This window comes from Biomphalaria glabrata, chromosome 5 (genome assembly GCF_947242115.1).
Source record: "Biomphalaria glabrata chromosome 5, xgBioGlab47.1, whole genome shotgun sequence".
NCBI classification, from domain to species: Eukaryota; Metazoa; Mollusca; class Gastropoda; family Planorbidae; genus Biomphalaria; species Biomphalaria glabrata.
The window spans coordinates 52,785,858-52,813,190 of NC_074715.1; the positions used below are offsets into that span (position 1 = coordinate 52,785,858).

Here is a 27,333-nt window from a genome sequence, read left to right on the forward strand (position 1 = left end):
ACTGGTTCAATGAAGGTTTACTGGAGCTGTCGAGTCCTCGCATTGCGGCGAGGGGGGGGGGGGCAATGACGCGGCTGACCTAGCAAGAGAAGGAACGCTGGCCGTGCCCACTTTCGAGGCCCCAAGTACGTTTCAACAAGCTACGACTGCCTTACGAGAGTGGGTGCATGAAAAGTGGTTCAAATCCTGGGATGACTCCGACAAAGCCATGGGAGTCTGGCGCCCCAAACCAAGACGTTCCGAGCTGGAGGCTAAATAGGGCGGAACAATTGATAATAGCCGAGTGACGTATTGGACACTGCCCCGTCGGTGCATACTTTGCCTGGTTCCGGCCAAACTTTAATACCCGCTCCCGACACTTCGGCGAGTCAGAGAAGACGGTGGTGCAAGTCTTGCAGAGTGTCCACTGATCCCAGAGCTGCTTGAAGACGTAACTGATGGGCCATTACAACTTCATGGAAGCTATTTGATCCTACGGCCATGTAACTGCTATTATGTGACATAGGCTTGTGCATAGGCTTGTGCATGTACATGTAATTAAAAATGTTTATGTTCATGACTTGGTTACATTTAGCTTTATGTTCATGACTTGGTTACGTTTGGTGTTATGTTCATGACTTGGTTACATTTGGTGTTATGTTCATGACTTGGTTACATTTGGTGTTATGTTCATGACTTGGTTACATTTGGCTTTATGTTCATGACTTTGCTACATTTGGTTCATGACTTGGTTACATTTGGTGCTATGTTCATGACTTGGTTACATTTGGCTTTATGTTCATGACTTGGTTACATTTTGCATTATGTTCATGACTTGGTTACATTTGGTGTTATGTTCATGACTTGGTTACATTTGGTGTTATGTTCATGACTTGGTTACATTTGGTGTTATGTTCATGAATTGGTTACATTTGGCTTTATGTTCATGACTTGGTTACATTTAGCTTTATGTTCATGACTTGGTTACATTTGGTGTTATGTTCATGACTTGGTTACATTTGGCTTTATGTTCATGACTTGGTTACAGTTGGTGTTATGTTCATGACTTGGTTACATTTGGTGTTATGTTCATGACTTGGTTACATTTGGCTTTATGTTCATGACTTGGTTACATTTTGCATTATGTTCATGACTTGGTTACATTTGGTGTTATGTTCATGACTTGGTTACATTTGGCTTTATGTTCATGACTTGGTTAAAGTTGGTGTTATGTTCCTGACTTGGTTACAGTTGGTGTTATGTTCATGACTGGGTTGCAGTTGGTGTTATGTTCATGACTTGGTTATAGTTGGTGTTATGTTCATGACTAGGTTACAGTTGGTGTTATGTTCATGACTTGGTTACATTTGGTGTTATGTTCATGACTTGTTTACATTTGGTGTTATGTTCATGACTTGGTTACATTTGGTGTTATGTTCATGACCTGGTTACATATGGCTTTATGTTCATGACTTGTAGGTTACATTTGGAAGTTAGCATTCAAATACACATACATATATTAAGAAAATAACCTTGACAATTGTTGGTAATTGTTTGTTCTATGTATTGGTAATTTTAATAAAATTATTGTCTGAATGAAATATTTCATTCTTTTGTTTTTATATAACACACTCGGTGTGAAATAAAAATGACTATACTAAAGTATAACATAATGAAATGATCAGATGTACAAGGATTTTAAATGTAAAAATACTTTTTAATACAACTATCTGTCAAATATTTCATAAACAGTTATTAAAAAAGAAAAGACAGAAAAATAATTTAATTTAATAAAAAATATGAATACTTTTGAGTTCTAGTTTTATTTAGACATGGACTAGTAGAGCTACACCTTTTAGTTTCAAAACATAATATTTGAATTATAATGATGACATGATGTTGTTTGACCATGTTGCATAGTCTTGTGTACAAATAAGAACAATAAAATAGAAATGATTTAGGCCATTTAAATGAGGACAGCATTTCTCAGGACAATTTCAACATAACACAAAAACAACAACATAAAAGCTTCCCAGAAATTCTGGCACTAGACATGAACCAACATACTATGGAATACTCAAACAAAATTGAACGTGAAAGGATTCATATCACTTATAGCATATTTAGAAGGGATTTTTCATTATAAAACATACATGTCATGATTAACCCTTAAAATGCTGAGCTGTTTTACAATGAGTGCCTACAAAATGGAATTACAATTGTGTTGTTCAGAGGCTAAATTACCACACGCGTTTTAAGGGTTAAGGTTTTTAAACAAATATCACAGGCATCAACAGTAAACAAAATTATCACATTTAAGAAATAACAAAAAATGTAATAGAAAAGGTACATGCTTATAGAATGCTCAGGGCACAATGCTTCAATCTATTTTAGTAGGGGACTAGGTGTCAGTGCTGCCTTTAAGTGTCCAGCAAACACAGCTCTGCTCAATGTTAGTTCCACATGATTGCCCCTGTGTCCTTAACACTGTCTAATGCCTCCATCCTACTTCATGTCCATCTATCATCTGTGGTTCTAAAAATCCTCTGAAATTAGACCCATCAGCTGACCAGCGCAACCCATAACCTTGATCTTGCCTGGCTTCAATTATAAACACATCGTGCGGCAACCAATGGATATTTATCCAAACAGCATTGTCCAACACATTTTGCATGATTTGCAGTGCGTGCCTGTTTTTCTCCGCCTCTGACCCTGAGCAGTTTCCCCACCAGGAGTCTGACTTGTCCCTGTGAAAATGTTTCGCCAAGGCCCTTGCGCCAACTGTAAGTTCACTGTTTGGAGAGTGCTTGGCAGTGAAAGAAGCCAAAAGTAATTTACGTGAAGGAGGGAGCATTTCTTTTGTCCCTACTGTCTTTCTGATCCCCAAGAGATCTAGGATACCTCTCAGTCCCAGGAGTAGAAGTATTTCTCTGACTCTATATTTGATTTCATCTTCTGTCCACAGTGACCACAAGGACTCTAACCCATTCAGAAGTGGTGTTATTGCCTTTATAGTTGCTGCCCTTGTCTCAATGTATCCTTTCTCATCGAGAAGATCAAACCTTTTGGAAAATATATAAAGTATCAGTTATTCTGTTGTTATTATTATTAATATATAAAGTAAGGTCTAGTCATATTGGTCACATGTCAGTGGTTTGCTTATCAGTATAACCAATTATTGATTATAGTTTCAGCTGTAATAAGCTGATGATTTATCTGCAGCTTACTGAGTATGCTATAAAACTTTAGAAACATTAACAATACTGTGTTCCCTCAAAAATTCAATTTATCTTATTCATGGTAAACCAGTTACACAGACTAAAAAAGGCAAAATACCTAAGTGTTATAATGAATGAAAAACTGTCATGGAATACCCATATTGATGAAACTATCAAAAAATCAAACAAAGCATTAGGGTTTATTAAAAGAAATTTCTATAAATCAAATAAGAACATAAAACTAAAATGTTATTTAACCTTGGTTAGGCCAATAATAGAATATGCATCCTCCGTTTGGGACCCCTCAACTCAAGAAAACATAAAGAAACTAAAACAGACATAATAGAGCAGTGAGATTCATAACAAATGAATATTCACATTTGACTAGAGTAACACCTTTAGTAAAATCACTAAATTTAGAAAGCTTTCAGGAGAGAAGGCTCAAAAGTAAAGTAGCAATCATACATAAAACACTGAACCATAATATTCAAATACAAAAACAAAACCTAATTTTCTTCTTCTTCTTCTTCTTCTAGCCAGCTTTATTGCTGCTGAGCTGTGAGCTCTTTTGCAGACTGTGCCAAGGAAAAAAAGTGTGCTGTTTTCATCAGCTGTTCAGCACTGCCGTACAGGGTGTTGATTATGTTGGTCTGCCTAAGGTGGATTAGGGAGGGGCATTCAAAGAGGATATGGTTTACGGTTTCAAAGGGGTGGGCGCAATGTCTGCAAAGGGGTAGTTGTGTGGAGTTTATTTTGTTCAGGTGGAAAGACCCAGCCTACACTAAAAACAAAACCTAATAAAATACTCAGAAAGACACAAAGATAAAGGCACATTCACAGTTCCATATGTTAGGACAAATTTGTACAAATGCTTCTTCTTCCCTAGTGCTATTACAACATGGAATGGGTTGCCTGAGCCAGCCAGAAAACCAGTGACTTGGCAGAATTTAGGTCATTGGTTAACATGCTTGTTTTTGTTTTACATGTTTTTGGATGTTCCTTCAGAGTTGAAAATAATTTACTTCCTAGCCAAAACCTCCCGCAGGATGACGGCAGATGGGAGCAGGCAGGGTTTGAACCCGGGACCATCGGTAAATCCAAACAACAGTCCAGCGCGCAAACCGCATGACTAGACTGCCATGACTAGATGCATGACACATAGGACGTTATCATCTTTTTTGAAATAATGTCTGTATTGTATAACTTGCAAGCCCTGATTGAACTGTGGCACTGAGATTAAGGTGTGCTATAGTTTTTTTTTTTATAAGATGTATAACTTCTTGCATTTGCCCTTGTAAATACCATTAATATTTATTCATCATTTATGCCAATCATATCATTACTCCATGAAACCTTTGCCTTGTTTTATGCAATCTCGTTATTGACTAGTATACGTTACTATTTGTATTATTCGCTCTTTTGGTAATTATTTCATAAATAGTAAATTGATTGCTAGCTAGTTAGGGGTGTCCAGGCAGACAAGTAAAACCCCAACAGGGGTAAGGTGGGGAACGCCGGAGAAGTACATCATACCCTAGATGAACCCGAAAAACCCACCTGACACTCATTTCCTTCTAGTTCTATATGTGATGGTATTTATTGAATAACAGTTTTTTTTTTTGTTGTTCTTAAGCTTTATAAGTGCTGTGATGAGTCGTTTTATATAGGAAGAATCAGAATTTTCCAAGCTTTGAAGGATTGTTTTCACATCAGTTAGAAAGATAAACTGACAATGTGGAATACTTGGATGATTTGCTAACATTTGCTAACGCTAGTTCTAGTGCTTCCCTTTCTGCTCTGTGGCTGTCAGAGAGCTCTCCAGGTGCAATAGAATTTTCTAGTTTTTCTCCATCTGGCTATTAGATGAGTATTCCAGCTCCTCCATTAGTGGTGGGTTTATGAGATGAGCCATCCGTGAAAACTCTGATCCACAGATTGCTAGGTTAATGAGTTTCTAGAAAAATGTTTAATATTAGGTTTAACAGTCTCAGTCATTTTTCTGTAAATGTAAATAGAATTTCAAATAAATTGTACAGGGACAGTGCAGGAATAGTATTGATGTAATTTGAAAGGGTTTTATACACCAGTGTGGCAAGGCTTATTAACACTTCAAATTATGTATGTTTGTATCTAACAAAATAAGAATTGCATCACTACTAGGTTGAAATAATATATTGCAAGTACATGTGGAATGGAGTACCATTGATAAATGAGGGAACACTGTATAACTAAAAACAAAACAAACCTTGGCAGATCCAATGAAGGGCAGTGTTTCTCAGTCATCCATAAAGTCAACATTTGAGCTATTTCTCTGTATAAAGGATAAGTAGGGTAACCTACTATGGAAAGTCTTGGACCTGCCTCTGATTCGTCATCTTCTTGCAGAAGCATCTGCAGATCTTTCTTGTCTAGGAATGCATCATCTCTCTGCAGTTCCTCTTCAAATACCTATAAAAATAAGCAGGGTGATGTATAGGTATTGCATGTATGAACATTTAAAAATAAAGTTACATTTCCAAACTCTGTCAGTATATATACAAAATTATATTGAATTAAACAAACATATTTCAAAAAAGTATAAGCTTGTTATATTTTATAAGTTTGGACTTTCATTCACAAATTAAATCTTAGCTCTAAACCCCTGCAGGACAGCATCATTATCATTCATTCCCCTTTCAGACTTTTTGATCTATAGAGCAGATAATGTCTGTTTCTGTGGCCCATGGTTAGCCAGGGTGTCATGTAGCCAGCGCAATGACCCACCCCTTCACTTTTCCCCAACTAATGTTAGGTACCCATTGCTGGGTAGACTCAGAGGCACCCTATAGATCCTGATATTAACAACCCCAGATTTCACCAGGATTTGAACCTGGGACCTCTCAGTTCAGAAGCCAAGAACTTTACCACTCAGTCACCACTGCTCCTTTTGAACAGCAGGAGAGTTCAAAAACGAACCATCGTGATGACATTCTCAAAAGCTTACTGGCTGACAAAGTAGCTTTAGACTCAACAGTGTGTATTAAATCATTCAAATGTATAAATACATTAGTATTAGTCAACTGTATCTAAGTTACTTTGTAACAGTTTGCACTTTATATAAGATTTGTGCTTATTTGTACAAATGAAATCACAGGCAGGGACCAATCTCATCAAGAGAAGACTTTAGTAAAAATGTTTGTTTGTTTGTAAAATGTTTTACATGTTTCGGATGTTCCTTCAGAGTTGAAGATAGTTTACTTCCTAGTCCAAACCTCCTGCAGGACGATGGGGGATGGGAGTGGGCAGGGTTTGAACCAGAGAGCATCGATAAATCCGAACGACAGTTCAGCCCGCTAACTTTGTTAATCTAAAATGTTATCAGGGAATAAAAGCTATCTATAAACCTTATTAGATCTTTTGATAGTATTGAGTTATAAAGATAAAACTTTACATAAAATGAACTGCTTTTTTTCATTTTCTTTTTTTAAATTATAGTTGATATGCTTAAAATAATTATAAGAATACTTAATTTAAAACAAAAAGGTGTGCTTTCAGAAATAAAAATGATTACATCCTAGTCCTACTCTGCAGGATAGCAGGGGATGGAAGCTAGCTGGTTTTAAGCTAAGGACCACCATCATGACAGCCCATAGTGCATGTATATACCAGATTGCCAGGCAGCCATTCATGAGACAAAAAGTAGCCATTACAACTATATTTTACTGAAGAGTGTGTGACGTTTTACCTAATCATGTAAAATACTAACTTGATGTGCATTCCTTTCATGCCTATTATTCTTTTTTATAAATTAAAAGCTTTAATCATAAAGAGCAGAAAGATTGACTATCTCTTTCGTAAACAATTGTTCATTATTGAAGCTATTAATAAAAAAAACTATATATACATATCAATAAATAAAATCTCCCAAAGAGAGATTTTTTTGTTCCCAGCATAATACATATATGCAAATATGATGATCAATGCATAGATCTAGGGGACAAATAAAAAATACCCTACAGGTGCTTTGACATAGACTTGTTTTTCTCTCAAATCAATAACAATATAAAGAGAATTTCACTCAAGGAGATCCACACACATATATGTTATTGTATTGAACTGATGGAAGAAGTCAGTTCTTCTTCTAAGAAATATGGAAGTTATGATATATGTTTTACAGCAACTGATATACTGACATATTTTATATATATTTATAGCTTCTATATAGCGCTACTTTCATGCTTATAACATGCTCAGAGCGCTTTTGGTCCAATCTCATTTTTAGACCAGTGGGGGAAGGGGTATCTAGGAGTTGGTTTTCCGTGCTGCCTTTAGGCGCTCAGTAAACACAACTCTGCCCGAGTCGGGTGTCGAACCTCGAGCCCCCTTCTAGATAGCCAAGCCAAGTTCAAGAGCACTTGGCCTCTCGACCACACTTCTCACTATTTTATCAAAGGCATTGTAATCCTGGTTATTAAATATTGCATTGTCATTGTCTGTTTTAATTCAATGTGTAGTCTTTTGTAACCCTTTACCCTCTTATTTATAATCATGCATTGAACTAAAAAACATACTGAGTGTATTAGCATACACAATGTAAATACAATGTACTAGAAGGGTGGCTGCCTGGTCATGTTGTATGTGCGCTGGATTGTCATTCAGACTTCTCTATGGTCTTGGGTTCATACCCTGCCTCTGCCTTCCCCTATCATCCTGTGGGAGCTTTGGACTAGGAAATAAATTATCTTCAACGCCCAAAGGAACATCCGAAACATGTTTAAGTAAAACATTTTACAAACCAACATTTTTAGAAAAACTATATAGTGTCAAACAGACTATAAATCAATATAAAATATATTTAAATATATACATATCATCATGTCAGATATAGCTTGATCTAATTATTACTAATACTTTTATTTTTAACATATATATATATATATATATATTAATTTAATGCAAAGACTGTTGCAGTGTCAGCACGACGGGGATGGGAGCAGACGGGGGATGGAAGCGGGCAGTGTTTGAACCCGGGACCATCAGTAAATCCAAACAACAGTCCAGTGCACAAACTGCACGACCAGGTAGCTATTTGTCTAATACATCATTTTTAAATGATATAGTTTCTAGATTTATGTAACTATTCTATTGTAACATAAATCTCTGTGGCTATTTTAGTCTAAGTTAGGCTAACTATAGCCTATCTTATCTATAAAAGACCATAACATAAGTATTAAAAAATAGTATGATAATTAATATAGACCTAGTTTTATAGTCCATAGTTAATATATTATATATATAGGGGTCTACTTTAATTTGTTTCTAAGGTTAGGCCTTAGAAGTTTTAAAGGTAAAAGAAAAAGAAACTTAAACTTACTTTTCGAACATGCTCCTTTAAATTTAGAGCATCTTTGGTAACTATGGAATCCATCCCATCAATAAGAACAGTTTGATTTAGAAATTTAGAATAACTATAAATATGTTCTAGAATCTAGATCTAGATATCTAGATCTTGAATACAAACTAGAGTTACAGTTACAGTAGTAAATAACCAGAATTGTAGATTAATACTCTCACTATGCTTAGAGCCTATTTTAGCTGGATCTCTATTTTTTTAGTTACAATATGAATATGAGTAGTCTGTATTAGTCTAGATCTATATAATTTTATAAGATAAGTAAGTCAGATGAGTGTGTTTCTCACTTTCTGTCAGTAGCGACGTCTTGAAGTTGATCATTTGATGTATTGTATTATATTGAATAATTATAATAATATTATTATTAGAATTACAGTATTATAGTAAATAAGAGGATAATTACATCCTAGATTTATAGATACATTAAATGTTCTAGATCAATCTATACCACTAGATCTTTACGTGGTCAATCTCGTGACAAAACTGGTGCAATATCCTATCAACAGGGTTAACCATTTGTTTACACGAGACAACTAGTTTTTCCGTTTTAAACTGCAGTATGGGTAATAAACTAGCTTACAGACCTATATATATATATATATATATAGGCTATATAAATGTCTGATATTATTTCTAATGAAATACCTAGAAACTAGATTTAGATTTATTATTTTTTCTAGATCAATGTTTCTACCTTTCAAAACTTTTTGGAGGGAGGAGGGTTGAAGTGTAGATAATGTATGTGTAAGCAGGACGTAATCATCTTCTTTTTTGACGTAACGTCTGTATTTTATAAGATAAGATAATTAGGCCTATATTTCAAATTCTGCCTTCACCTTCAACTATCCCTCAGTCTGTAGAACGTTGGGGCTCCACACATTATCCGTCCATTGCCTTTTTCCATGCCTCTCAGTCTTGCTTTGAATAGAATTTCTTTCAATGCCATGCCCGTCCATTCCTTTAAGTTATCTTCCCATTGCTTTCCCTGTCTGCCACCTTCTTTTTAGCGGCCTCCGAAAGGGGAAAAGACGCTATTAGTTTTGTGTGAAATGTCTGTCCGTCTGTCCGTCTGACCGTCTGTCCGTCTGTCCGTCCGTCCGTCCCGTTTAGATCTCGTAAACTAGAAAAGATATTGAAAATCGGACATCACAATATTTTAGACCATTCAAAGTTCTGATGCAACGGCTACTATTTTTTTTCCTGAAAGTGAAAAATCTAATTTTTAAAATCAGTTATGCAAGTATTTTTTTAAAGAGAAAAACCTAATTAGTATGCATTATAAGTTAGACCTAATTTAAAACGAATAGTAATCTTATAAACTTCATTTTCCTAAACCTCCTTTTTTATTGCGGAATTATTTTTTTTTTTAATGAGGATTTGAATTAGAGATTGAGCTTTTTCAAAAAATTAGATCATTATAAGTCAGTTAGGCCAGGGCGCGGTGGCTGAGCGGTAAAGCGCTTGGCTTCCGAACCTGGGGTCCCGGGTTCGAATCCTGGTGAAGACCGGGATTTTTAACTTTTGGAATCTTTGGGCGCCTCTGAGTCCACTCAGCTCTAATGGGTACCTGGCATTAGTTGAGGAAAAGTAAAGGCGGTTGGTCGTTGTGCTGGCTACATGATACACTCGTTAACCGTAGGCCACAAAAACAGATGAACTTTACATCATCTGCCCTATAGACCACAAGGTCTGAAAGGGGAACTAGTTAGGCCAGGTTTACATCTAACTTTACATTCACTTTCACCTATCCTTTGATGTGGTGGACCGTTGGGGCACTACACAAGATCTGTTAACCTTCTTTCTCCATTCTTATCTCTCATTTGTCTTTGATATAATTTAATTCGGATGTTCTTTCTGAAAATATTGAAGCCTGCATGGGTGGACCACTTCGGGGGCCGATTTTGAGTTTGTGTTTACACACAAACTATCTTTTGTAACCTTGTTTTTATTTATGTCTTTTTTCCATAAAAGATTTTAAGATCTTTTAGTTGTTTTGTTTAACTCTTTCTCTCCGTAATTTTTTTTGTTCACGTTTTAGAAGGAATACTTCATTTCGCTCATTATTATTTCACTACCCTGTTATGATTGGGCTTCAATAGCTTTGTTGTTTGTTATCAGAACATGTGGTATTTGGTATAGAATTAAAGGGAACTGCATGCTCTTTTTATATAAATCAAAGTCAAGTTTAAAAATGTAAACATTAATTTAATTAAATGAGGTCAACATCAACGATGGTATCGTCGATTAGGAGATAAAGAGTTAAACAGTGGTTAGAAGGTCATCATAGGGCCAATCGTCGATGTGGTCCTGTTTCTATAATCTCTTTCCGGTATTAGTTGTTGATCCCTTGGATTTATCTATAGAATCTCAATTCCGTTGCTAGGATCCTTCTTTCCAGTTATGCAGTTAGTGTTCAAGATTCAAATCTCAAGTGCACACAAATGTGTACTTTGACCAGAAGGAGCGCATTAGTTTGATTTTAGTTGTCAAGTGGTACAGGTCTTTGCATTTCCCGATTTATTTATTTTTTTAGTTTTAAATGGTCTAAGAGACGTTATACACTCCGGTATAACACCTACGGCTATCTGTTGTTCACATCCATCTCAGACTTCTGTGCCACTGTGGACTACATTTAGTTTCAAGAGTGGTATTGGTCTGCGCGAGGGAATTATCACTTTAAAAATACTTTGCAGGTTGGAGGCAATAGGCCTACAGTATTTCATATAATTAACCCACAGAGTCGATAAAAGGATTACCTCCAAAGGTCGCCTGCTGGAATGTCCGCACATTGCAGGAAAGTCCGCTGCCGAGGACAGACGCAGACGGCGAGGAGAAAATCTTATTCAACCAACGGCGGACAATGCTTAAGCTTGCGCTAAATGTGGCAAAATAGGTAGGTCACAGCTGGGGCTGCGTAGCCACGGGAAATACTGCACTCCTAATTAATCTTCGGACTCGAAGCCTTATTATTATTTTTACGTTTAATATGTTAGGCTACATTAGACATAAATTATAGAAAATCTAGCACTTGCAATACTTACGTACATCTAGTATATTAGATTTAATATGTAACACCTGATTAAAGTTTAAAAAGTAAAGTAGTAATTATACATAAAACACTGAACCATAATCATTAAATACAAAAACCAAATCTAATAAAATACACAGAAAGACATAAAGATAAAGGCACATTCTTCGTTCCATAAGCAAGGACATATTTGTACAAATGCTCCTTCTTCCCTAGTGCTATTTGAGCATGGAATGGGTTGCCTGAGCCAGCCAGAAAACAAATGTCTTGGCATAATTTAAGTAATTGGGGTTGACTACGAAGATCTGATTTTTACTAATTATTAAATTTTTACTTTTTTAACTGCGAATAGACCTTGTTTTTAATGATTGAACTGTGTGGAATTTAGCACTTGTAGAGGAAAATGGTCCTTGAAGGATTGCGGGCACGACATGGCCTAAACTGTGCCAATGTGCCAAAACTCAAAACTCAAACTCAAACCCTTTTTTTTTTTTAAGCAACGTCTGTATAAGGTAAGATAAGACAAATAGGTTCAATGTATATATTATAATTTCATATGTTACATTTGATTTAATACATTGATTCAATTAGAGCCTACGTTTTTTGTCAGATATTTTACACTGGATTTGTTTCATTGAATAGTTTGGATGACATTGCGATTTATGTTTCTCTAACTAAGATTTAGGTGTGTACACGGACCCGCTTCTTTTCAGCCCCAGGCTTCATCAACTGCATCAACTCATCGCTGGTCTAGCGCTAGGGCAGTCATGTGAAATAGTGACATTTATAGAAATCAAAAGAGTACAGATCTCATTGGCTTAGACCGTGACAGGCCCAGGCTGGATGTGAATGTCAGTTAGTTCAGAGGTGTTTGTGTGCGTGTGTGTGTTTATGTGAGTGTGTGTGTGTAAATGCTTGTGTGTGTGTTTGCTCATGTGTGTCATCAATTGCGATCTCCCAGCCCATGACCACTCATTAATAGTCCTCAAAACCTTCTGGACCGAGGATGGCAGGCACAAGGTAATTTGCTAAATCGCCTTTATTTTGTTTTAAACTCTTATCTTCTTATCTTATCTTATATAATACAGACGTTACTTCAAAAAAGAAGTTGATTACGTCCTACGCGTCATGCATTTAGTCATCACAACTAAATGTGTAAGCTATAATGAGCTAACAAACTCCTAAATCACTGTGTACAATTTGTGCTAAAGATAGCAATAATGATAATACGTTTAATTAAATTTTTACAGCACTGAGGGAGAAAAAAACACGGTAAGTTCAATTGAACGAAATGTGTTTATTGGAGATTTTTGGGATGAATTAAACAAGGCCAAGGACGCTTGATTCAACTTTATTCTTGCCAACTAAATAAAACCTACAAACAGAAAAGCTTGGACTAATTTGACTATGCAGAAAGTGCACAAAAAATAATTTAAAAAAAACAACACCTAGCTTATCAACACGTCCTTTATTTTCGCACACCGGATGCACGAAAACATCTTGCTATTTCTGCATTAGCCGACATGTGTGAACATCTTCAATACCAATATCTCTTACAAATGTCATGACTTCACTCGAGTGTTTGACTAACTTTTACGTTACAAAATAATTATTGTATGTTTTTCTTCATGCATATTAACCACACACTCCAAATAAAATAAGGTCATAATTTCCTTCAAGATCCTAAGCGAAGCACTAAATGTGCCAGCTAGAAGCCATTGTACTTTATGATATCTATTTTTTTAATAATGATTTTAAGGTTTCCCGCACATTATCAGAAGTATATATGAAATGTCAGGTTGAAGTTTGTACCAGGCATAGGCAAACTAGGCAGCCGTCGAGCGTCTTCAATCTGTGTGGGCCTCGCATAGGGCTCAAAACAATTGTTTTAGACAAGAAAAAACGAAACTTACCTTCAATGCTATTGTAAATTTAAATTTGAAAAAATTATGTAATTTTAGTTTTTTTCGCTGTTTATTACAAAGCTTTATATAAATTCACTCTGTCTGTCTGTCTGTTTGTCTAGTAAAAAGAGTGAACATATTTTTTTCTCCCATTTCACATTCTCAGTTGACGTGGAAACTTTGCACAATTATTCATTGTACTTGATACGACATGAATTATTTAAAAAAAAAAAAGCTATAAATTAATAAATTATTGGTGATTAGTTGTTGCTTTTTTTAATATCGAAATAAGGGGAGTAATAGCTACTTAATTAGAGTTGCGTTTACTGAGCGCCTAAAGGCAGCACGGAAAACCATGAAAGTAGCGCTATATAAAAAAAAGCTATAAAGCAATAATAATATTCAAGTACATTAACCCTGTATAATATTCAAGTACATAAGCCCTGTATAATATTCAAGTACATAAACCCTGTATAATATTCAAGTACATAAACCCTGTATAATATTCAAGTACATAAACCCTGTATAATATTCAAGTACATAAACCCTGTATAATATTAAAGTACATTAACCCTGTATAATATTCAAGTACATTAACCCTGTATAATATTCAAGTACATTAACCCTGTATAATATTCAAGTACATTAACCCTGTATAATATTCAAGTACATTAACCCTGTATAATATTCAAGTACATTAACCCTGTATAATATTCAAGTACATAAACCCTGTATAATATTCAAGTACATAAACCCTGTATAATATTCAAGTACATTAACCCTGTATAATATTCAAGTACATTAACCCTGTATAATATTCAAGTACATTAACCCTGTATAATATTCAAGTACATTAACCCTGTATAATATTCAAGTACATTAACCCTGTATAATATTCAAGTACATTAACCCTGTATAATATTCAAGTACATTAACCCTGTATAATATTCAGCTTTTAAAAAAAGCAAAGGATAACTTTATTTCATCCCTTCTCTCTTTCACTTTTTCTCTTTCGTCTTCTCTCCTCTTTCCTCTCTCTCCTCTTCCTTCTCTTTCTTGTATACTATTTTTGTATGTGGAGGCCCCCTTTAGAGTGAGGCTGTGGGTGCCCTCACGTTGCTAGCGCTGTTGTAAATAGCACCTGACCCCTCCTCCTATGTTTAGTACGCAGCTGATGTCCCCACTGGTTTATAAATCACTTCGTCATAATAGTGACTGAAAATAAACGAAGCCAGGACTCACTGGTCAGCTCCATCAATCTTAACGCTACTGACTGCCGCCCCCCAGCCCCTTTCTCATTGCCGTGATGAAAAGGCTGGTCCACAAGGATGTCCTGCAGCTAATCAAATCACTCGGATCACGTGATCGTATCATTGGACCAAATCTAAAATTAGAGGAAAAAAGATTTACCTTCTAGAGTGTTCATCAAATGTTTGGCTTGTAAAATCAAATTCAGCAGCTTAAAAGAAACACTATGGAATGGAACAATTCCCCAATCATGTATTTATTATTTAGTACCGAAGATGGCAAAAAAAAATATTGTTTATAGAAGGTTAATAAGCCATATTGTTTCTGTAGCTTATGAAATAGGCTTAGCACCAAAACAAAAACAAAAAAAAAAAAACAAGGCTTATAGATCCTTGTTAAGATTATAACACAACACAGAGAGTCATAGCTAACCACTGGGATGATCGCCACATCCCCCCCTCCCATTCTGTGTGTGGGAGGCAAACTCACAGCGTTTGTACGATTTGTGTTATTAGTTAGCAATCAACGCAAACAAAACGATTTGTTTTACTTACACTGGCTATATCGAATCTGGATGGGATAGCGGTAGATGCATGTCTGTTTATTACATGGCCGTTCACGCAGTAACGTCTGGAGTCATGACGTGTCTGTTACATTTTAACACCTTAGTTCAGTCTATGGAGATTCACAATTAGATAAACAAAAACTTGGACTTATTTAGGCTTTATATTGCAATAATCTTTTTTTTTAGCTTCTTAAACCAGCCTTAACGTTAGAGCTTGAATTACCAAGCATATTGAGCAACCTACCTGTAAAAAAAATATATAAAATAAAACCTCTAATTAATCAATAATTCTGCTACCTTTATGCATGGTTTGTAGAATTTAAAAAGGTATATTAAACAGTATCGATATAGCATACGATGGCTGCCTGGTCGTGCGGTAAGCCTGCTGGACTGTCGTTCGGTAGTCTCAATGGTTCAGGGTTCAATCCCTCGTAGTTCTGCGGGACTTTCGGGCTCGGAAATAGATTATCTTCAACTCTGACTAAAACTAAAACTATTATAAAGCTAAAATCTTGACAGAATCAAAATCTCATGTATTTTAATATTTGTTTGTATCTGTAGGAAAGTTTTAGTTTGGCTGACATGTCTCAGCCTCTTAAATCTATGTCAAGGATTCGGAGGTGGAGCCCCCGATGGTGTGTGCCAATCGATGACACCAAACCACAATGCACCGCCGCAACAGCCGCCATCTCCGTACAAAGTTACGACTTCAAAAACTGCAATAGCACCAGGGGAACAAATTGAAGGTTTGTACACTATAAACATTTGTACGCTATAAACATTTGTACACTATAAACATTTGTACACTATAAACATTTGTACACTATAAACATTTGTACGCTATAAACATTTGTACACTATAAACATTTGTACGCTATAAACATTTGTACTCTATAAACATTTGTACGCTATAAACATTTGTACTCTATAAACATTTGTACACTATAAACATTTGTACGCTATAAACATTTGTGCGCTATAAACATTTGTTCGCTATAAACATTTGTATTCTATAAACATTTGTACACTATAAACATTTGTACACTATAAACATTTGTACGCTATAAACATTTGTACACTATAAACATTTGTACGCTATAAACATTTGTATTCTATAAACATTTGTACGCTATAAACATTAGTATTCTATAAACATTTGTACACTATAAACATTTGTACGCTATAAACATTTGTACACTATAAACATTTGTACGCTATAAACATTTGTATTCTATAAAAATTTGTACACTGTAAACATTTGTATACTATAAACATTTGTACGCTATAAACATTTGTATTCTATAAGCATTTGTACACTGTAAACATTTGTATACTATAAACATTTGTACGCTATAAACATTTGTACCGTATGAACATTTGTACGCTATAAACATTGGTACACTATAAATATTTGTACACTATAAACATTTGTACAATAGATCAAGAAAATGTGTGTGTGTGTGTGTGTGTAGTGGGGAAAGCAGAGGCACGAGGATCTCATGCAATTCAAACACACACACAAACAAATATAAATATACATCTAGATCTAATAATACCAAATACACATGCATCCCCTAAAAGCATCTTCTGTATTACAATTAAAATTTCTAAAAACATACAATAAATGCTATTATTCTCCTAGGTTATTGTTATAACCGGAGAGGGGGCGCAGTGGATGAGTAGTTAAGCCAGGGCCGGCCTTAGACCATTGCAACCTATGCGGCCGCAGTGGGCCCCACACTTTCATAGGCCCCGATCTAAGTCTAGGTGTAAATTATTTAATGAAACCATTTTTACTTATATATATAACAGGGTTTCCGAGGCCTTCCGATTTTCCAGGGCATTCTGGAAATCTAATGAACTTGCAAAATACACACACAAAAAAAGTACTGGAAATCTTCTAAAATTATTTAAATTTCATGAAAACATAAAGATCTCAAGAAAAATAGACACATTTGTCATTTCAGGGTGCCAATCGTAAGCGCGATTTTAAAAAAAAGTCATTGTCAGCTTTCATTTAATACAATTTTATTGCAAAGTCGAGTGTATTTTCTAATACAAAATCTTAATTTTGACATTAAGCTTATTATTACCCTGACTGAAACACTCAACTCTAATGGGTACCTAATCTTGGAAAAGTAAAGGCATTTGGACGTTGTGCTGGCTACTTGACACCCTGCTTGTAAATCGTTGGCCCAAAAAAACATCAACAAATGACCTTAACATTATTCGCCCTAAAGATCACGTGGTCTGTAAGGGGAACTTTAAAACTAAACCACTTATGTCTTATAATCTATAGACGTTGCTTCAAAGCAGAAGATCTTAACACAGACAAACAAGAGACAAACTAGAAACAAACTAGAGACAAACTAGAGACAAACAAGAGACAAACTAGAGACAAACAAGAGACAAACTAGAGACAAACTAGAAACAAACTAGAGTCAAAGTAAAGACAAACTAGAGACAAACTAGAGACAAACTAGAGACAAACTAAAGACAAACTAAAGACAAACAAGAGACAAACTAGAGTCAAAGTAAAGACAAACAAGAGACAAACTAGAGTCAAAGTAAAGACAAACTAGAGACAAACTAGAGACAAACTAGAGAGAAACTAAAGACAAACTAAAGACAAACAAGAGACAAACTAGAGAGAAACTAAAGACAAACTAAAGACAAACAAGAGACAAACTAGAAACAAACTAAAGAGAAACTAAAGACAAACAAGAGACAAACTAGAGACAAACTAGAGACAAACTAGAGACAAACTAGAGACAAACTAGAGAGAAACTAAAGACAAACTAAAGACAAACAAGAGACAAACTAGAGTCAAAGTAAAGACAAACAAGAGACAAACTAGAAACAAACTAAAGAGAAACTAAAGACAAACAAGAGACAAACTAGAGACAAACTAGAGACAAACTAGAGACAAACTAGAGAGAAACTAAAGACAAACTAAAGACAAACAAGAGACAAACTAGAGTCAAAGTAAAGACAAACAAGAGACAAACTAGAAACAAACTAAAGAGAAACTAAAGACAAACGAGACAAACTAGAGACAAACTAGAGACAAACTAGAGACAAACTATAGACAAACTAGAGACAAACTAGAGACAAACAAGAGACAAACTAGAAACAAACTAGAGTCAAAGTAAAGACAAACAAGAGACAAACTAGAAACAAACTAGAGAGAAACTAAAGAGAAACTAAAGACAAACAAGAGACAAACTAGAAACAAACTAGAGAGAAACTAAAGACAAACTAAAGACAAACAAGAAACAAACTAGAGTCAAAGTAAAGACAAACAAGAGACAAACTAGAAACAAACTAAAGAGAAACTAAAGACAAACTAAAGACAAACAAGAGACAAACAAGAGACAAACTAAAGACAAACAAAAGACAAACTAGAGTTAAAGTAAAGACAAACAAGAGACAAACTAGAGACAAACTAGAGAAAAACTAGAGACAAACAAGAGACAAACAAGAGACAAACTAGTGACAAACAAGAGACAAACTAGAGACAAACTAGTGACAAACTAAAGACAAACTTGAGACAAACTAGAGACAAACTAGAGACAAACTAGAGTCAAAGTAAAGACAAACTAAAGACAAACAAGAGACAAACTAGAGACAAACTAGTGACAAACTAGAGACAAACTAGAGACAAAGTAAAGACAAACAAAAGACAAACTAAAGACAAACTAGAGACAAACTAAAGACAAACTAGAGACAAACTAGAGCAAACTTGAGACAAACTAGGACAATTTCGTATGAAAGCTCCTTCTTCCCTAATGTCATTAGAGCAGGGTACTGGCTGAATAAATCAGCCGGGAAAACTGATGTCGCAGAATACTACTAGAGTACCGCCACCACCACCACCAAAATGATCATCATCATCATCACCTTCATCACCATCATTATCATTACCGCTACCTTCATTATCACAATTATCATCACCACCACCACAACCATCATCATCATCATCATCTTCGCCATAATCATCATCATCACAACCACCATCATCATCATCATCTTCGCCATTATCATCATCATCTTCGCCATCATCATCATCATCACTACCACCACCACCATCATCATCATCATCTTCGCCATCATCATCATCATCACCACCACCACCACCATCATCATCATAATCATCATCATCTTCGCCATCATCATCATCTTCGCCACCACCACCACCATCATCATCATAATCATCATCATCTTCGCCATCATCATCATCACCATACCATCACCACCACCAGCACCATCATCTTCGTCATCATCATCATCATCACCATACCATCACCACCACCAGCACCATCATCTTCATCATCATCATCATCATTATCACCACTACCATGATCATCACAATTATCATCACACCACCACAATCATCACCACCACCATCATCATCTTCATCTCCATCATCATCATTACCACCACCATCATAATCATCTTCATCCCCATCATCGTCATCACCACCACCACCACCACCATCATCATCATCATCACCTCCATCGTCTCTTTGCAGTATTAAGGAGTTCCCCCTTTTTGCCAGCCAGAATGCTAACTTGTAACAATACAAACTCATTTGTCTTTTTTTTACCTGATGTCTGGTAGTTCAACACCAGGTTGGCTGTCATTGCAGCATGTAAAATACTATTCGATGGTTGAAAAAAAAATCTACATTTTATACAATTAGACTGTTAAATATATAGATCTAGCTTAAAAAATATTCATTTTGTTTGACAACAGTTTCAGTATCCGGTTCTGGAAATATCAAAGGATTCTTCATCCGAGCTCGTCAAGGTGGCAACTATTTAGACGTGGGGGACTTTCAGCCTAATAACATTGGACAAGTCAGATGTGGGGTGAGTTGGGTTTGAATTGACAACATAGTGTTAGAGAGATTACCAAATTATTACAGTTAATTAAAAAATTTACTTTCTTATATAGCGCTACTTTCATGCTTATAGCATGATCAGAGCGTTATAGTCCAATCTTAATTGTGGACCAGTGGGGGGAAGGGGTATGTGGGAGAAGGTTTTCCGTGCTGCCTTTAGGCGCTCAGTAAACACGACTCTGCCCGAGTCGGGTGTCGAACCTCAAAACCAGGTCGTAGGTGGCCAAGCCAAGCCAAGTTCAAGCGTGCTTAGCATCTCGACCACGCATCCCATTTATTTTTTTGATAAATATCAACATCAACATATAACATTTGATAGATGGAAAGGTCATAAAATTAAAATAGGTGATAGTCTAGACTCTAGATCCATTATAGAAATGTCTGACCTAGAAAACAAATGAGGAAAAAAAAAGGTTTATTGTTAAATTTTTTAAAATTGATTCCTTATTAGTTAGGTACAGTAAATGTTTAAAGTTTGAACTTAATCCGAGAATGGATGTTGGATAAATAACGTGTACAAGCGTTTTACCAGACAGACAGACTGACAGACATGCAATGTTGAGATGATATAAGCTTTGATTAAAAAAAAGTTCGTTGTTTATCACACACTGTAGAGTGTAGACTGTCAGTTTACCAGAAACTGTGGGTGAGGCTTGTGATCTGTACCATTATGGAGTTGTGCAGTGCTGGGGTATCAAAATTTATGCAGACTTCTTCAGACCCTGCAGTGGTTGATATGCACATTTGCTTGACCATCACTCCTGGGGCCGTCAACGTAATTCTTTATAACAATTACAAATGTGTTTAAATGCCCTTTTGTTCTCGTCAAACTGTAGACTTCACTCTTTCTTACGTTCGACCAAACGCCAAGTGATATTAGAACACCTTAATTTATACTTTGATTTTGAACTCTGAGTCAGGTCAACAATTATATGAATATCTTTTTAATGTAGGTTTTCAACATATTGCTCATTTACTTCATTATTGACTCATAATGTCACACTTGTGTTCACAGGGGAAAGGTATCACACATACAAGCAATGCGCCTAAAGATGTGGTCAAAGTGACCTGGACAGCGCCAAGCAACATTGGACCAGGAGCTATACAATTTGTGTAAGTCAGAAGTTGAAATAAAATATTCGATTAAAAAAAAAACGTATTTGGAATACCTTGGCTAATAGTTTTGCGACCTTACGAAATAAGTTTAATGGGCTTTTGAGAACCGCTGTTTAACTTAGTCTTTGTATGGAATTAGAAAATGAGGAAAATGGTGTTAATTGAAAATATGTGAAGCAAAGTATTTGTACAGAAGATGCTTTACGTTTTTATGCGAGATTTTCCTGTGATTTCGACCAACTTAAAAACAACAACTTTTTACATTTAGGTTTGAAAAAAAGGACATCTTTTATATAGCAAGACTCTCATGCTTATAGCATGCTAAGAGCGATATGATCCAATCTTTTTTGTGGACCAGAGAGGGAGGGGGTATCTGGGAGAAGATTTTCCGTGCTGTCTTTTGGCCTCAATAAACATACTCTACTTGAATCGGGTGTTGAACCTCGAGCCCCCTTCAAAGGTAACAAAGTCAAGCTAAGTTCAAGCGTACTTAGCGTCTCGACCACGCACCCTACTTGAAAGGGAATAATTTATCAACCATATCAATTTATATGGCGAATTAGTTTGTTAGGTTAGTTTTAGTATATTTATCTAGTTAGGAAGTTCTACCATTTAGCTTGATAGTTAGTAAGTACTCAAGTCTTGCAGTAACTTTGTACACCCATGAAAAGTTTCTCCAAAACTATCTAAGGTTTCTATCGTTCCAGTCCACATCGTCTGCTCGTCCTTTGTGAACTTTGAACTTTCTTGCAGATCAAATTCTGTTTAAAATTGACCTCAGACACGAATGAGTTTGGCTTTTAACAAACACTCAATTAAAATAAAAATTAATTTAAAAAATACAGAATAGTCTGCAATTTTTATAAGGCTTAGCTGTCTAATAAGAACGAAATACTAAATTAACACATAATTAGGCTACGATAATTTTCTTTAAAATTGGAGATGAAAAGCGAAATATGTAAACATTTTACAACACTATGCATATTCAAAATTTAAATTTTGCTAGTTTTGCAAGCCACATCGTGATTCAAATCTTGTTTTATATGTTTCGTATGTTCCTTCAGAATTGTTTCATCATAGCCCAAGGACCCCAGGGGATAGCAGTAGAGAGGGTTCAAACCCTGGACGCTCGAGACGACAGCACACATCACACTACCACGCGGCTATCCAGGGTTCAAATGCTTAGAACATTTATTAAAAGGCTTAGAATTTAATCTCGACGATTGCAGGGCAGGCATAGGCAAATTAGGTTGTCGCCAAGGGCCTCCGATAGGTGAGGGCCTCACACAGGAGTCAAAGAATTTTTTTTTGATAAATTTCGAACCATGGATGAGATCTCAAACATATAAGATCTCTATGGCTCTATATCTACTAGCCTAGCTCTAAGTCTCTACTATTATTCAAGGTTTATTCACCAATGTTTAGATCTACTTGTTAGACTACATATGTTAGAAGAGCATTGTTTTCTTTCTTTTAGTGAAATGACGAAATGTTTTTTTCTAGTCAGGTGATTATGAATCGTCCATGAAACATATTAGTGCTATTCGTGCTTTATCAATTTAACTTATTTGTTGATTTAGATATAGATACATGACAGTTTATTTTTCAGCGTATTTTTTGGTCTTACTTTTTTGTTTTTCTGTTTCATTTAGAGCCACCTCGTTCTCTTCGCATAGGTCCTCAAATTACTTAAGGCTGGCCCTGATGATCGGCTAGCTCAAAGTACTTATAAATTAGCTACTTATATAGACCTTTTATCATTTTTCTACAGGGCTACTGTAGTACAAGAAAAATCCCTTTTCTGGACCATGATTCCATCAGCAGACGTGACAGTGGGCGCTGCACCAGGTGGCGCTAATCCGGGTGCCGTGACCTCAATGACAGGAATGACCACCATGTCATTGCCCGGTGGCCAGATGACCACCAAGCTGCTCGCACCGGCTACAACCACGCCAGGAGCCATGGGCGGAGCCAAGCCCGTGAACACAGGCGTCTCCTCATCTCAGGTGGGCCTCGCAAAGTCATTTATTGCAATCATCTTGTGTTTTTGTGCATCCCAAAGACTTGTGTAACTCTGAACACTTAGATAGCTTTGGACACCATTTGTACATTATTAGATCGTTTTTGAGAATCCTGGAAAGTGGTGAAACCTTCGTCACTGACCTATATTTAAAATATCTTCATTGTAAATAAAGTCTGTTTTCTCCCTTTTTCGTTTCTGAAATGAGATATTTTTAGAACACATAATGTATATAGGTCAGTGTCTTTAGTTTCTTTCGAATGAGGTATTTGGTGGATTGGCCTAAAGTTTGCTTTGATATTATTTATATTGTGGTCGAAATGTAATTTTCCTGTTAAAGAGGCTTTATTTCAAAGGGATGGAATTGTCTAAGTAGCCTACTGGTAATGTATTACAATTAACACACAATTCATCTCATTAGAAATGTTATGTAAAGGTTTAAAACTATTTATACAATTTATTGCAAAGATTACTTTCCACTGTCAATTGTTTTGAATGCAGGATTATAAAGAAAATATTGTCTCTTATGCACCCTGTTGACTCATAGCTATCGAGACAAAAATTGTATTATGTAGCATAATTGATAAGTACTCCAACTTTAAATCATTCTATACACAGTTGTAATTAGCATTGTTCAAATCTATTAATTTAAAACTTAACAAAAATATATTTGATTTGACAATTAACCCCATAGTTCCTAACCGTAAAGGAATCTCTTTAATTTTTATGTATATGCTAAAAATTATTGGAAATTTCAATATACCCACTGGCTGAATGGAAATTTGACATTTAAGAAAAATGGACATAATGATAATTGTCATTAAACCGAAAGTAAAACTCGATGACATCTGACAGGACTAACCAATAAAAGAGGTAAAGCTTGTGGAAATCTTTTATAAAAGAAAGAAAATTAAAAACTATCCCAATAGTAAAGTCTGTTTCCGGAAGATATGTCAAACATCCATTCAATTTTGTATATTTTTTTATGTGGGAGTAATTTCCCTTGACTTTGACGTCTGCATTGTCACAAAGTTTTGTCAAATGTAAAATTGGAATAAAATAAAGTTTCACAAGCTTTCCTCTTTTATTTCTTTCTTTATTTTCGTTTTACTTTTATGCAGTCTGTACGTCATTGTGTATGTCTGGGTGAATTTAAATGCTAAAATTGCGTTATATTCCTGTTAGGAGCGCTAATCTCAAGTCGGGTTCATGAAAAGGATGGTGCCCTCTCCCTTCCAACAGCCCCTCCACTATATTTGAGTGAAACAGAAATGAGTCATCTTATACTTTATCAGCATTTGTACAAATGCTCCTTCTTCCCTAGTCACGCCTACTGCTACTAGAGCATGGAATGGGTTGCCTGAGGCAGCTAGGAAATTAAGTGACTTGGCAGAATTTAAGTCATTGGTTAATATGCATGACTAGGTGCATGACGCGTAGGACGTAATCATCTTCTTTTTGAAGTAACGTCTTTATTAAATAAGATAAGATAGTTTACAAAAAGGCAGTATTTAAACCACTTGTACAAATAATAGAACCATGACGCTCACTGTATGTGAGCCTTCTTAAAAGAGCTAGACGTCTACCTTCCAAAGGCTGCCTGGTCTGTCGTTCGGATTTATCGACGGTCGAGGGTTCAAAGCCTGCCCGCTCCCATCCCCCCGTCGTCCTGCGGGAGGTTTGGACTAGGAAGTAAACTATCTTCAACTCTGAAGGAACATCCGAAACATGTAAAACATTTGACAAACATTTTACTCTAGGCCCAAAATTAGGCATCAAGCCCTTCGCGCTATGGTTACTACTTCAATACCTATGAGACGGCGACGAACCAAAAAAAAAAACGGATCTGTGCAGCCTCCCGTATTTGCCAATTTACAGTTCGTCTTGCTCTCGCTTGTACGTTCGCGCCTAAATGGAATTCAGGAGACATATAATTCAACCCTCATTTTTTTTTTAATTAAAGAAACTGAAGTCTGCCTGGTCATGTTTTATACTTTTTGGACAGTCGTCACGATCGTCCTGAGTTCGATCCGCGAACATTCCCAGTCGCACTGCAGTAGGTTTGGCTAGAATGAAATTATCCTCAATTCTGACAGAACATTGAAAACATGGAACATCTACGGAAAACAAACCAAGAACATAATGGATGCCCATGGTACTTTTAGATACACCAAAGAGTTATTTTAAGCATACCATGTCTCATAGTATACGACGTATGCCTATTAATATTATAATTATAAAAATCTTAAATAATCGTAAATGAATTAAACAGCAAGTTTCTATCCCAGTATAAAACCTGTACAATAAATTGTTTTGATCAACTGAAATGGGTAGAAGAGAACAGAAGACACGACTGGTTGTGTGGTAGGCATTAATGAATGTTTACCTGATGGTCACGAGTTGAACCCTTCGTCCATCCCAAGCCCTCCCCTCAAGAGGTTTGAACCTGGAAGGAATAACCTTAATTTCTGAATGTACTCTCGAAACTTAAAAAAAAAACAAATCTCTAAACTTTAATTATTAATGAAAGCCTGTATCCGATAGCAGATATGCATATAACTGGTTAAATCTGCCCCTGATTACGAATAGTTTTGTATTTTATTGCAGAATTAACAATTTCAATGTTTTTTTATATCGAAGACTGAAATTTTTAATTTTGAGATCTTTTGGGCGCCTTTCAGTATTCGTTATTAGTTGGGGAGACATAAATGCGATTGGTCGTTGTGCTGGCCACATGATACCCTCGTTAGCCGTGGGTAACAATGAAATTAACATCATCTGACTTATAGATCACAAGATCTGTAAAGGGTAAACTTTAATTTACCAATTAAAAAAAAATGAAAATGAAGAGAAAAAAAAACTGTATATTATTTTTCTGTCTAGTAGATCTTGAGCTTTAACAAAGCAAGAACAGAAGATAAATGAAATGCAATGCCGAAACAGTAGAGATACGAAGATACACTTCAAAAAGAAAGTATAGATTTAGGAATAGGGGGGTTATTTTTAAGGGAAGCTTTAAATGTCATCAGAAACGCATTGACGAACAGACGCTTGAATCATCATAGTAGAAGACTCACCAGACACAAACACACACACCAGACACTAACACACACACCAAACACAAACACACATACACACCTTACACAAACACACATACACTAGACGTCGAGCTGACCCTAGGGCTGTCAGGATTGATGGACGAGCCTGACAAATTTGATGTCTATAAAATTCGTCATGTGATCCAGGGGGACAGTACTTTTAAATCACATCCTTGTGTTAGCTGCTTACAGTAGTTACAGGCGTAAGTACATTTCAAAGAAGGAATTATAACGAAATCCTGTGTGGAGGAAATAACTAGCTCAATTAATATAACTTTTTTGAACGTAACCGAAAATCAAGAAACATCATAAAAAACAACAACATTCTTTTTATGAAGCTAATGGTTTTTGTTTATTGTTGTATAGTCTGACGGAGGTGGGGTGGCTGAGTGATAAAGTGCCTCGCTTTTGAATCCTGATGAAACCTGAGACTTTAACTTCTTGACCTATAGGGCGCCTCTGAGTCCATCAAACTCTGATGGGTACGCGACATTAGGTGGGGAAAAGTAAAGGCGGTTGATCGTTGTGCTGGCCACATAACAACCTCGTTAACCGTTGGCCAAAAAAAAAAAGATGACTTTTTTGACATCATCTGCCCTATAGATCACAAGGTCTGAAAGGAGAACTTTTTTTTAATGGTATGAACAGATTCTAACTAATTATGACGCCTAGGTTTCAGGAGCTATCTGCATCTACATCACAAGACAGTCAACACGAGTGGAGTTCAATATATTTTTTGTATACTCTTTGTTCTTCCAGACTTCCTCATTTCCTCCTCCTCCCTCTCTTTCATACTGTCACACACACACTGTCTCATCCACACTGTCTCACACACACTGTCTCATCCACACTGTCTCACACA

At 35.9% G+C, this 27,333-nt stretch overlaps 2 protein-coding genes across 6 annotated transcripts in view; one reads left to right on the top strand and one right to left on the bottom strand.

The window, feature by feature from the left end:
- Nucleotides 1–1,675: 1,675 nt before the first annotated feature.
- On the bottom strand, nt 1,676–9,124 carry LOC106062568 (uncharacterized). 5 transcript variants are annotated; one of them, XM_056030928.1, is made up of 4 exons: nt 9,038–9,122; nt 8,551–8,591; nt 5,443–5,645; nt 1,676–3,041 (listed from the first exon to the last, which is right to left on the bottom strand). In XM_056030928.1, the coding sequence occupies exons 3-4, from the start codon at nt 5,586–5,588 to the stop codon at nt 2,471–2,473; spliced, it is 717 nt and encodes a 238-aa protein (XP_055886903.1). In that variant the 5' UTR covers nt 5,589–5,645; nt 8,551–8,591; nt 9,038–9,122; the 3' UTR covers nt 1,676–2,470. The 5 variants fall into 5 exon arrangements, with proteins under 5 accessions (XP_055886903.1, XP_055886902.1, XP_055886905.1 ...); XM_056030927.1 differs by having other exon boundaries at nt 8,993–9,107; XM_056030930.1 differs by lacking the exon at nt 8,551–8,591 and having other exon boundaries at nt 9,038–9,124.
- A 3,355-nt stretch (nt 9,125–12,479) lies between these two features.
- The window catches only part of LOC106060859 (ferric-chelate reductase 1-like), a 36,169-nt gene continuing 21,315 nt past the window's right edge, over nt 12,480–27,333 (top strand). The window contains exons 1-5 of the mRNA XM_056030351.1: nt 12,480–12,637; nt 15,896–16,080; nt 20,090–20,205; nt 21,253–21,350; nt 23,125–23,359. Coding sequence (XP_055886326.1) covers nt 12,624–12,637; nt 15,896–16,080; nt 20,090–20,205; nt 21,253–21,350; nt 23,125–23,359 — 648 coding nt within the window. The 5' untranslated portion in view covers nt 12,480–12,623. The remainder of the gene's footprint in view (nt 12,638–15,895; nt 16,081–20,089; nt 20,206–21,252; nt 21,351–23,124; nt 23,360–27,333) is intronic.

What these genes read in the sequence shown, in the direction of transcription:
- LOC106062568 (XM_056030926.1), bottom strand. Translation starts at nt 8,604, where the DNA reads ATGGATTCCATAGTTACCAAAGATGCTCTAAATTTAAAGGAGCATGTT. An exon ending in TAAAGGAGCATGTTCGAAAA is followed by an intron (nt 5,646 to 8,550) that starts GTAAGTTTAAGT and finishes TTATTTTTATAG; the next exon opens with GTATTTGAAGAGGAACTGCA. An exon ending in CCTTCATTGGATCTGCCAAG is followed by an intron (nt 3,042 to 5,442) that starts GTTTGTTTTGTT and finishes ATTTTCCAAAAG; the next exon opens with GTTTGATCTTCTCGATGAGA.